Source organism: Hylobates moloch, unplaced genomic scaffold (assembly GCF_009828535.3).
Source record: "Hylobates moloch isolate HMO894 unplaced genomic scaffold, HMol_V3 SCAFFOLD_18, whole genome shotgun sequence".
NCBI classification, from domain to species: Eukaryota; Metazoa; Chordata; class Mammalia; order Primates; family Hylobatidae; genus Hylobates; species Hylobates moloch.
The window spans coordinates 16,901,053-16,913,518 of NW_026652293.1; the positions used below are offsets into that span (position 1 = coordinate 16,901,053).

At 37.1% G+C, this 12,466-nt stretch overlaps 1 protein-coding gene across 1 annotated transcript in view; it reads right to left on the reverse strand.

Annotated features, from left to right (window-relative positions):
- Positions 1–3,759: 3,759 nt before the first annotated feature.
- Positions 3,760–12,466, reverse strand: part of LOC116457932 (complement factor H-related protein 3-like) — a 39,425-nt gene continuing 30,718 nt past the window's right edge. Inside the window, 2 exon segments of the mRNA XM_058430661.1 lie at positions 3,760–3,959; positions 5,020–5,202. Coding sequence (XP_058286644.1) covers positions 3,760–3,959; positions 5,020–5,202 — 383 coding nt within the window.

Genomic DNA, 12,466 nt, shown 5'->3' on the forward strand with positions numbered 1-12,466 from the left:
TAATTACAAATATGACCAAGGCTGCTACTGTACCCTCTTGCAGAATTTTCTTTCGTATACAATGCCCATTTAACAATGGAACTACTTTGTGCATTCTCTCCTCTTTTGGTATGTTTTTCAGACAAAACCATTTGGACACTTCAAAAATTAAAATAATTTTATACCTTTAAGTTATTAGAGGAATTTTAATTAATGCCCTATACCATCTCAAATGGCAGGTAATTTGTGTCTGCTTTTTTTCCTTAGTTATTTTTGCTAAAAATAAATTTATTATTATTCTCAAAGAATTAGCATTGGTTCGTTTCATTTGTTCTTTGAGAAGATTACTAAAATACATTTTTTCTAAATTGAATTTGCTTCATTGATTTCTGCATTAATATTAATTATTTCCTACTTTCTTATATTGTAAGCTTAGTTTAGTGTTTTGAGATGTTTATTCTTTTCTAGTACATCATTTAATGACATCTCACAATTCTATGGGACAGTAATTTTGGTGGGATTCGGACGGATAATTCTTTTGTTTTTTTGGGCATTAATAAAGACATTCAATGTTATTTATCTGGTACATATTCTGGAGTTGATGGTTTAACATGTCTTCAGTCACATATTTGGTGCTTTGCCAACAATGGGTGAAATTTGGGGTTCAGGTGACTTCTGTCACTCTCAGGGCCTCTCTACAGGGTAGTAAGAATTCTCACATACTGGTTAGAAGCTACTAAAGACAAAGCTGTTATTTTTTTTTAAAGCTTTTATCCATAATTGACATAGAGATACTTATACTATATCCTATGGATCAAAGCAGTCATGGGTTAGCACGAGTTCAAGATGATGGGGAAATAGATCACTTAATCAGAGGATTTTCAAATTATTTGTGGACATCTTTAATCTGCATAATGTAACTATGCTGCATTACATGCTAATATTTTAATTATCTCCACTCTGAGGTACATACGTGTCATAAAAATGATTGTAGTTAAGAATGTGCTCCATTATGATTACTTACCTAGTTCATCTTTATTGATGTCATCAAATATAACCAAGTCTTAACTATTTTAGAAATCATATTTAAATTTAAGTTTTCAAAGTTAAATTGTATTTCTGATGAAATAGTAATGTTTTATTTCTTTACCTATGTAGTGCTCACCCATGTTTTTGGGTTTTCTGCATATTTCTTTAAGAAAAGGTTTAAAAACAAGTCTGGTGTTTTCTCTAATTTCATAGAAGACTGATAATGTGACCCTTGTTAAAATTCTTGCGAGAGAAACTTGTACACCAGATCCAAGATAAATAAGAATCTGGGTTAAGGTGCTCAAATCATGCTTTTTAAGTTGTTCATCTAAAATAAGTATAATAAATAACTGGATTTCATGAGATGCAGCTGAGGGAGCTCATCGACTTATAAAGTACAAGAGATGGAGGAACTTAAGAGATGACAGACACTCATTAACTATTGTCTCTCTTAGCCACATGCATTCTGAGGACAGATTTGGACAGTCAGAAGCCACACGTGGGAGTTACAATTCTCACTATGCTCTTGACATTATTGCTGTTTAAAATAACTTTTAAAAGTTAACGTAATGATAGGTAAAAGTGTGAATTGTTAGTTCTGAAAGCAAGATCACTGCTGTTAGCTGAGCAGTGTAGGAGTTGCAGAGTGGTATCAGAAATGGACACTCAGCTTCTCACCTTCTTCATGAGATGGTAAAGGCACCATGAAATTTAAAAATGGGTAGGATGGAGAGTCTGACAAACTTGTATTGCCAGAGTGTTTCCAATCCACTTTTTCTTTGAAGGGAAAATCCTCTGAGGAAGATTATCTGGGATGAATAGTAGGAGTGGAGTTTGGATTATATGACTTTGACTCCAGAATTTGTGAAAAATATATTTAGAATAAGATACAATATGATGGAGAAATTAGTAGAAATACAATTTCTTGGTTGCTGCTAACAAGTTTGGTGAAATTAAAACATCTCATGGTGGAGAGTAAAGAAAATGAACAATTTAACCCAGCAATATTGAGAGAAATATTTGAACTAAAAATGTGTGACAAAGGTTCTGATGGAGATTTGGGAAGACACAGGTTAAATCATGGCACTCCTTCGGTCTGACCCTTCATCAACAGATCCTACCTTCCAAGTGCCAGGTTTTAGAGATCAGATGATGATAAACACTAGAGAAATAACATTAAATATGTGATCTGTTTTGCAAAACAGAAAAATATTGGTGCCTGCCAGGTTAATTTTAACCACAGGTTCTTTAAAATAAATGGTTTGTAATTTGGTGGTGAATTCAATTACCAGCTTATAGTCAGACTTTGGAAAAGTTCTCTCTTCACCCAGTCTTAGTTGTTCTTGTTAAATGAGAATTTTATAACTGGTCAAACTAGCCTCTCTAGTGAATATTAAGTAATACAAATCCTAGGAAGATAGTGAGAGATTTTAACTGGTTAAAAAAATTAAGTGGTAAGATGATGTATTAGTGTTTCCCAGAGAAACAGAATGTACAGTGTGAGATATATGTAGATAGATGAGATAGAGAGAGTTTTTTTTTTTTTTTTTTTTTTTCTGAGACAGAGTCTTGCGCTCTTGCCCAGGCTGGAGTGCAGTGGCGCCATCTCGGCTCACTGCAAGCTCCGCCTCCCGGGTTCACACCATTCTCCTGCCTCAGCCTCCTGAGTAGCTGGGACTACAGGCACCCGCCACCACGCCTGGCTAATTTTTTTGTATTTTTAGGAGAGGCAGGGTTTCACTATGTTGGCCAGGGTAGTCTCGAACTCCTGAGCTCATGATCCGCCCACCTCGGCCTCCCAAAGTGCTAGGATTACAGGCTTGAGCCACCACGCCCGGCCGAGTTTTTTTATGCAATTGGTTTACTTAATTTGTGGATATATGCAAGCCCAAAATTCATAGGCTAATGGAGTAGAAGCTCAGACAAGGGTTGATGTTACAGTCTTGAGGTAGAATTTCTTCTTCTTTGGGAAGCCTAAGTTTTGACTCTAACTGCTTCAATTGATTGAATGTGACCCACCCATATTATCAAGGGTAATCTTTACTTAAAGGCAATTTATTGTAGATGTTATTAACTCCATCTATAAAATACCTTCTTCACAGCAACACTTAGATTAACATTTGATTAAATAACTGGGCTTAATAGCCTAGCCAAGTTGACACATAAAACTAGCCATTGCAGTTGCTAATTCTCACCAAAACACAAATTATTTTGATTAGTTATGTGGATATACATAGTTGCAAGCTCTGAAAGAAGGCCAACATGAGCTCCCAGGCTGTGACTGTTAGGAAATGACATTTCAAGATACCTGGGGTAACATCTAGATATAATTCCTTCAGTTACCAATAATATACTATGGAGTATCAAATAGCTGGAAGGAGAATATTTAATGCTCCTAACCCAAAGAAATGAAAAATGTTTGAGATAATGGATATACTAATTACCCTAACTGACCATTATACATTATATATATGGAAACATTACCATGTACTCCATGAATATATACAGTTATTATCAATATTTTTAAAAAGAAAAAAAAAGACAATTCCTAGGTTGTTCTTTAGATTTGGTGAAGATAGTCCTCACCATTGTGACACGTCTCAGATTGTAATTGCATTTTCACAAATCAATACAAAACTTTATTTATGAATAAAAATGAGTAAAACAGTACTTGAAAAATGAAATTGAAAACAAATTTAATAGTAAATTCAGAAAAAGTTGTGCATTTTACTAATAGTAATGCCATTGATTCTATTTTTCTTCACAACTGGGATATACCAGTTTCCCATTCTGACACATTGCTCGAAATGAATGAGATTTTGTTGGATGATATCCAGATTTACAAACAAATTCAACTATGTCACCTGTTCTTGCATAAAGCTTTTGTTGGTTTGTCCACTTTAATGTTATGCTGTATTTTTCCATAATTTCTTGTGATATTACACATGGATCTGAAAGTAGAAAAAAATGAACATAAAACATTAAGTAGTATGCAAATCTTCATTGACTCTCAGATTTTCAAGTAGAATGTTATATGATGGTTAAGGAATTATTTCTCAAAATCCTTTCCAAACCAATGCTGTAAAAACAAAACATAGATTTAAGTAAAGTTAAAATGGTAAATGATGTAAAAATGAGGTATTATATTTAATGGATGATAATTTGATGTTATTACCAAAGATTCATAACATCAATTGTCATATTAAGATAGTTGCATTTTAGAACCTATCATTGCTGTTTTTGTTTGATTATGATATTGGTGAAAGAATCCAAACTTTCGGAGGCCAAGGCGGGCGGATCAGGAGGTCAGGAGATCCAGACCACAGTGAAACCCCGTCTCTACTAAAAATACAAAAAATTAGCCAGGCGTGGTGGCGGGCGCCTGTAGTCCCAGCTACTCGGAGAGGCTGAGGCAGGAGAATGGCGTGAACCTGGGAGGCGGAGCTTGCAGTGAGCCGAGATTGGGCCACTGCACTCCAGCCTGGGCGACAGAGCGAGACTCCGTCTTGGAAAAAAAAAAAAAAAAGAATCCAAACTTTCAGTAATAAGATGAACAAGAACTGGGAATCAAATAGAGATATGTAAAGACATTAATAGCTAATAATATGGTATTATTTACTTGAAATTTGAAAAGAGAGCAGATTTTAAGAGTCCTCATCTCTCTCTCTCTCACACACACACACACACACTTACACACAATGGTAACCGTAGGTGGTAATGAATGTGTTAATTAATTTATAGTAATCATTGCTTTATAAATATATCAAATCAACATGTTGTAGAACATAAATATGTATTCTTTTTATTTATCTCAACTAAATGTTTTTCAATAAAATATAAATATAAAGAGAAAAATTTCTAAACTTTACATTCTATCATATAAACATTTGGTAGGCAAGCATTCAGCAGAATGCTTGTTTGTTAGTCTATGAAAATTATTTTACAAACAGTGCAATATCAGACTCATCACACTGATTTTTCCAGAATCCATGAGAATATTAAAGTACTTACGTAAGCATTTTGGTGGTTCTGACCATTGTCCATTTCTACATGTTATTCGCTTGTTACCCTCAAGTTGATACAAGTTCTGGCATTGGTACTCAATTGATGAATCTGGAGCATATACTGACAATGGGAATGAAGTAATGTCTCCATTGTCAATAGGTGGAGGGGGCCCACATTTTTCTGCAGAAACTAAAAAAACATCATTTGATTTACTGGGAGGGCAAATAAAAATACAAGTTCAAATAAGGCAAATACAAACTAGGCACTTTGTATTCTATCAGGGCTTTTGTGATTTGTGCTGAATGAAATGATTCCTGGAGTAAAATTTATCCTACAAACTGAAAGTTAAATTTTAAGTTCTTTTCTCCTCACTGAATGAACACATACAGCATTAACAAAGACAACAACTTGTAGTATTCCAGGATTAAGAAATGTTTTTCTAAATGAATACATGCTAAACAGATAGAAAGCTATGACAAAACACAGAAAGTTTCTTATTTTAAATTCAACATTGTTTGGAGTTTATTGGGTCTGTAGTCATTTCATTCTTTATTTTCATTTGCCTTGCAAAAGAAACATTAACTCCTTGAAAAATTTAAGGAATACAAATTAATAGAAAGTAAAAGGGAATTGCTGGATTCTTGGTATTGGCAAAATGAGGAACAAACTTTTCTACCTTTTCCTTATGCGAAGTACAACTCGAATTTTGGACGCAATGTAAAAAAAAAAAAAGGAAAAGAACATAAAAAGACTCTGAAAGATGTAGAGAATTTGATGTGGCTGGGGACTTCGGGACTCAAGGAATGACACAGCAGGGTGTCATGTGGGTTTTCTTATGCACTCCTTTGTATCCTGGATAGGACACTGGAGAAGACCACAGCCCAGTATTGATATGAGGTTCAGACAAAAAAAGAAAATCCTCAGAAGAGCCTACTTTCTATACCCAAAAGCCCAGGAAAAGAGCAGCCTTACAAAATAAAAATCATTTTTAACAATAACTTACATACTGTAGGAAAGATCCTAAGAAGCCAATGACCACCCTCCACACTTCCAGATAAACAGAGGTCAACTGAGGAACCTAGACTTCTACCCACATGGTCAAGTAACAAGACACCTCTCCCTTTTCCCATGATGTCAGCAGAAGCCAAGCGGGAAACCTGGGCTTATACCCAGCATGGCAGCAATGGAATCTGCCAAATAAGACTTTTTTTGCAATCCAGTACTCAAAATATAACAGCTAAAATATCTAGAATAAATTTAAAAATTACTCTTCATATTAAGGACCAGGAAACTCTCAATAGGGAAAAGACAATTATTAATAACAAAAGACAACACTAAGAAGACACAGATGTTGAAATTGATGATGCTTTAAAAAATCCAATAGGAATTATAAACCCAAATAGTAAAACAAGAATTAAAAAACAACCACTGGATAGGCTTCATAATACATTGGAAGATGACAGATGAATAAATTCATGAACTTCAATACAGAGCAATATTAATTACCCAGTCTGAAAATAGACTGAAAACAGAAAGCTGAACTGAGCTTCAGAGACCTTTAGAATACAACAAACAACAACAATTAAGTAGAGGCAATCCAGAAAGAGAAGAGAAAAAGTACTGGGCTGAAAACAATAAAAAAACGACTGAACACTTCCCAGATTGACCATAAGGCATAAACTAATAGTGAAATGTAGAACCAACTAATACTATACAATATTTTTCTCATAACTTGAAAAAATGATCAGCTATTTTGACTTAATTACATTAAATTATTCCAAATCTATCAAAAATACAAGAAGAGAATGATATTAGAAGACTGAGGAGATATTGGTAGCTGGAGCGCTTGAGATTACTCTTTTTTGCATTCACATCATTTATTGCACATACTTGCCACCTGATATAGTTAGGCTTTGTGTCTCCACTCACACCACTCACATCTTATCTTGAATTGTAATCCCCAGGTATTGAGGCAGAGACCTGGTGGGGGGTGGTTGGATCATGGGGATGGCTTCCCCCATGCTGTTCTCATGATAGTGAGTGAGTTCTCATGAGATCTGATGGTTTTATAAGTGTTTGGAAGTTCCTCCTTCGCCCACTTGTCTCTCTCCTGCTGCCTTGTGAAGAAGTGCCTGCCCCCGCTACTGCCATGATTGTAAGTTCTCTGAAGCCACAGCCATGTGGAACTGTGAGTCAATTAAACCTACTTTATTTGTTTATTATTATTATTTTTCTGAGACAGAGTCTTGCTCTGTCACCCAGACTACAGTACAGTGGCACTGTCTTGGCTCACTGCAGCTTCCGCCTCCCCGGCTCAAGTGATGCTCCAGCCTCAGCCTCCCGAGTAGCTGAGATTACAGGTGTGCACCACCATGCCCAGCTAATTTTTATATTTTATTAAAGACAGAGTTTCACCATGTGGGTCAGGCTAGTCCCAAATTCCTGACCTCAAGTGATTTGCCTGCCCCAGTCTCCCAAAGTGCTAGGATTACAGGTGTGAGCCACCATGTCCGGCCAAACCTATTTTACTGATACATTACCCAGGTTGGAGAAGTTCTTTATAGCAGTGTGACAATGGACTAATACAGTAGATTGGTACAGTGGGCACTGCTCTAAAGATACCTGAAAATGTGGAAGTGACTTTGGAACTGGGTAACAGGCAGAGGTTGGAACAGCTTAGGGGCCTCAGAAGAAGACAGGAAGATGAGAGAAAGTTTGGAACCCCCTTGAGACTTGTTCAATGGTTTTGACCAAAATGCTTATAGAGATATGGACAATGAAGTCCAGGCTGAAGTGGTCTTAGATGGAGATGAGAAACTTATTGGGAACTGGAACAAAAGTCACCCTTGCTCTGCCGTAGAAAAGAGACTAGTGTCAATTTGCCCCTGCCCTAGAGATCTGTGGAACTTTGAAGTTGAGAGAGATGATTTAGGGTAACTGGAGTAGGAAATTTTTAAGCAGCAAAATGTTCAAGAGTGACAAAGTTTGCAAAATTTGCTGCCTGACCATGTGGTAGAAGAGAAAAACTCATATTCTGGGGAATAATTCAATCCTGCTACAGAAATTTGCATAAATTACACAAAGCCAAATGTTAATAGCCTAAGACAATGGGGAAAATGACTCCAGGGCATGTCAGAGATCTTTGAGGCTTTCCCATCTCAGGCCCAAAGGCCTAGGAGAGAAAAATATTTTCATGGGCCTGGGCCCTGCTGTTGTGTGCAGCCTCAGGACCTGGTGCCCTGCTGAGTCCTAGCTGCTCCAGCTCCAGCCGTGGCTAAATGGGGCCAACATATAGCTCAGGTCATTTTTTCAGAAGGTGCAAACCTCGAACCTTGGCAGCTTCCACATGGTGTTGTGCCTGTGGGTGCACAGAAGACAAGATCTGAGCTTTTTTTTGGTTCCAAGTGGGAACCTCTTCCTGGATTTCTGGGGTTGTATGGAAATTTCTGCATGTCCAGGCAGAAGTCTGCAGGGGTGGAGTCTGCAGGTTCATGGAGAACCTCTGCTAGGGCAGTGTGGAAGGGAAATGTAGGGTTGGAACCCCCACACAGAGTCACCACTGAGGCACTGCCTAGTGGAGCTTTGAGTAGGAAGCTACTCTCCTTCAGACCACAGAATGGTAGATACACCAACAGCTTGTACTATGCACCTGGAAAGGCCGCAGGCACTCAATGCCAGCCCATGAGACCAGCCCTGGGGGCTGAACCCTGCAAAGCCACAGAAGTGGAGCTACCCAAGACCTTGGAAGCCTACCCCTTGCATCAGTGTGTCCTGGATGTGAGACGAGGAGTCAAATGAGACCTTTTTTGGAGATTTGAGATTTAAGATTTAATGAGTGCCCTGCTGGGTTTTGAACTTGTATGAGGACTGTAGCCCCTTTCTTTCGGCCAATTTCGCCCATATGGGCAGAAAGTTGGAGGGAAATTATAAAGCAAATTATTCCCAATTTTACCAAACGGGTAACTAAATATCAAAGACTTTTTAAAAACCCCATCTTCTAGGTTTTTTGAACCTTTCCATTATTCTCAACTCCATCACTAGTATGTTTATAAAAACTAACTCATTATGAATATCTTCTGATTCAATTAGAAATAGCTATGTATGTGAATATGTGTTTATTTTTCTTATTTAATCATCTTTCATTAATGGTTAGTTTATAAAAGTATATATTAATTCTTATGTAAAGTACATAATTGACATTCAAGACAAAGTAAATAATCTGAATAAATCAAGTATACACAAAAAAATTGAAATATTTTCTAATAATCTCATAAATATTATTTAAAGTAACTAGTTTTATGTACTGTTGTAGGCACTGTAATGGTTTGACTGCAGTTTACTCAAGCAAATCCCACTAGAATGTGACTCATTTCACCTATATAAAACTTGTATCCCTAAATCTCTGTATTTTATTCCAATATTTGGATGGCAATTCTTTATTGATTATCATCTTTTAAAAAATCTAATTGTAAAAACTAAATGCCATTGAAAACAATTGATCTGTCTGGGTACAGTGGCTCATGCCTGTTACGTCAGCACTTTGGGAAACCAAGGTTGGTGGATCGCCTGAGGTTGGGAGTTGGAGACCAGTCTGGCCAATTTGGTGAAACCCTGGCTCTACTAAGAATACAAAAATTAGCTGGGTGTGGTGACACATGCCTGTAATCCCAACTACTCAGGAGGCTGAGGCACAAGAATCGCTTGAACCTTGGAGGTAGAGTTTGCAGGGAGCCAAGATCCCACCATTGTACTCCAGCCTGGGCAACACAGTGAGACTTTGTCTCAAAAAAATAAATAAGTAAATAAGTAAGCAAATAAATAAATAAATAATCTTGGCTGATGTAGGGTTTCCCAGCTGCTTTATTCATATATGGTTATTGCATGGTGTCGTAAACGAAATAACAGCCCCCAGAGATTGCGCTGTACTAATCCCTGCAGCATGGATTACCATAACTTGCAAAATGTTACCATACATGAAAAAACAGACTGTGCAGCTATCACTAGGAGTCTAGTTGCCCTGAAACTTTATTAACTCTCCACAGTGTTCTTGAGCTACCATTCAACCTTGGACATAGAGTGTTCCGCTAAATTCTTCCACTTTGGAGATTCTGACTTCCTCCATCTACTCTGATAACCTCAATATGTTGCCTTATGCTTTTGGAATATGTGACAGGCAGAGAGGGAAAAGTAGCAATATTCTGAGAACTTGAACAAAAAAATGTGTTCTTTGTCAGATTAAATAAAACGTGCTAAGTTTTGAAGCCAGTTTATTTTGGCAACTTAGTTTCTAAATGTCATTACCCACTGAATGGAACCAGAACTTATTGGAGGTATGGTTGATTCTAGTTCTTAGATGGGGAAAACATGAATTAAACCGAGGATATTTTTTGTGTCACAAAGCAACAGACTTAAAGCTAACAAAGTCTTACAGACTGTACACAAGAGCCAGCTTGTATGGGACACAGCTGGTCAAACTTAATTTGTCAAGCTTCTAAATTATAATTGTTGGGCTGACAATAGCCATCATCCCACGAAATGAAGAGAGCTTGTTCATGACATAGAGAAAGTATGGAAATATTTATGCCATCACTGAAGCCTATAAATCCTAAACCCTATTCAATCACTGGAATTTTCTGGTATTCATAACATTCGTTCTTTTTTTTTTTGTTTTTTGCAAATGTTAATAATGTTTAATCCTCTAGTAATAGAAAGAGGCTATGACTTAACTGTTTACTGAAAAACTATCACAATTTCAGCTGTTTTAAGAAGACTCAATTTTCTAGAAGTGTAAATTTAGTGAAGACAGGGTCTCACTCTGTTGCCCAGGTTGGAGTGCACTGGTGCCGTCATAGCTCACTGCAGCCTTGAACACCTGGGCTCAAGTGATCCTCCTGCTTCAGCCTTCCCAGTGGCTGGGACTAGAGGCACACACCACTGTGCCCTGCTCTAGAGGTTTAAAATTAAGAATTAAAGATGTGGAATAATATTTGATAACATAACATCTTTTGAAAAGCATACCACGGATTCTATTTCCTATTGGATGGAATAGCCGGTATCAACATAGCCTCCCAGGAAAAAAATTAGAAAACTGTACAAAATATATTTCAAGAACACTGGAAATCACCCAGCACATGACCGTGATGACTAAGAAAATGAAAAAAACTCGAAACCCCAAACTACCGTAGCACACAGCCCCATCTGTTTGCTGGGAGGCCTTTTCTAGACTCTGTGCTGTGAGGGAGAACTCAGCAAAAACTCAGTGGTCTTCTTTAGTTGAGACTAATAAGGTCAGTCTTGGAGACTATGGTGGCCAGAAGTTACTGGGCATAATAGGAGAGAGAAAGTGGTATGAAGAGAAAGAGCTATAGAAGTGTCCATGGGGCTCCTTTTGTTTTTAGTTGAATACTGAGCTGTGCAAGCATAGGATGGAATCGTATTGGGCTGGGCAAAAAACAATTACTGAGGAGCTATAAAGATGAAGAATTGCAAGAGTTCACACAGGACTGGGAGGTGCCATCATTTATACCACAGGTTTCCAAAAGAATCGTTTTCCAAATGCTAAGCTACTCACAAATAAACATACCTCTCAGAAGTATGGACTTTCTAAAACTTAGAAATTGATGATTTATCAAATAGAGCATATGAATTTAAATAAAGATAAATATTACTGTCTTACTTATAAGACATTTTAACTAGAGTTGGATTTATTTTCACTTCAGTACTTCAGTTTTTTAACCATTTCTTGTCAACCAACCTGATACTATAAACCACACACAGGTATTACTTAAACTTCAAGGGATTATCTTCAAGGTGTATCCTTGTCTAATATTTTTACTTGTCACATATATTTGATTTATATAGGTAGGCAAACTATGTTACTGCACATCCACTTAGACACAATTGGAACTGAGAATCAAATGAATAATGATAGAAGTATGTGGTAAAGCCTATATTTAACCTATATTTAATCTGTAAAAAAGGATTTATTTCTTTTAAACTTTATAATATATAACAGCATCTGAGAGAACAGCCTTGCACTTACCAGTGGACCTGCATTTGGGAGGAGTGGACCAGCCCCGTTCTACACATGAAATGTTTTTCTCATTGTTTTGAAGTCTGTATCCTGTGTTGCAAATAATTTGTACAGTATCACCTTCCAGATGTGTTTGTCCTGAAGATTCAGAATGACCATTTTCCACAAAAGGAAAGAAACACAGTCCTAAATACCAAAAACGGATTAATATACAAGATGGAAGTAGCAAAGAAAAAGTACAACTGCATTTTAAAATATTTTAATAAACCGGGTGAAGTGGCTCACGCTGGTAATCCCTGCACTTTGGGAGGCTGAGGTGAGTGGATCACTTGAGGCCAGGATTTCAAGGCCAGCCTGGCCAACATGGTGAAACCCTGTTTCTACTAAAAATACAAAAAGTAGCGGGCATAGTGGTGCGCA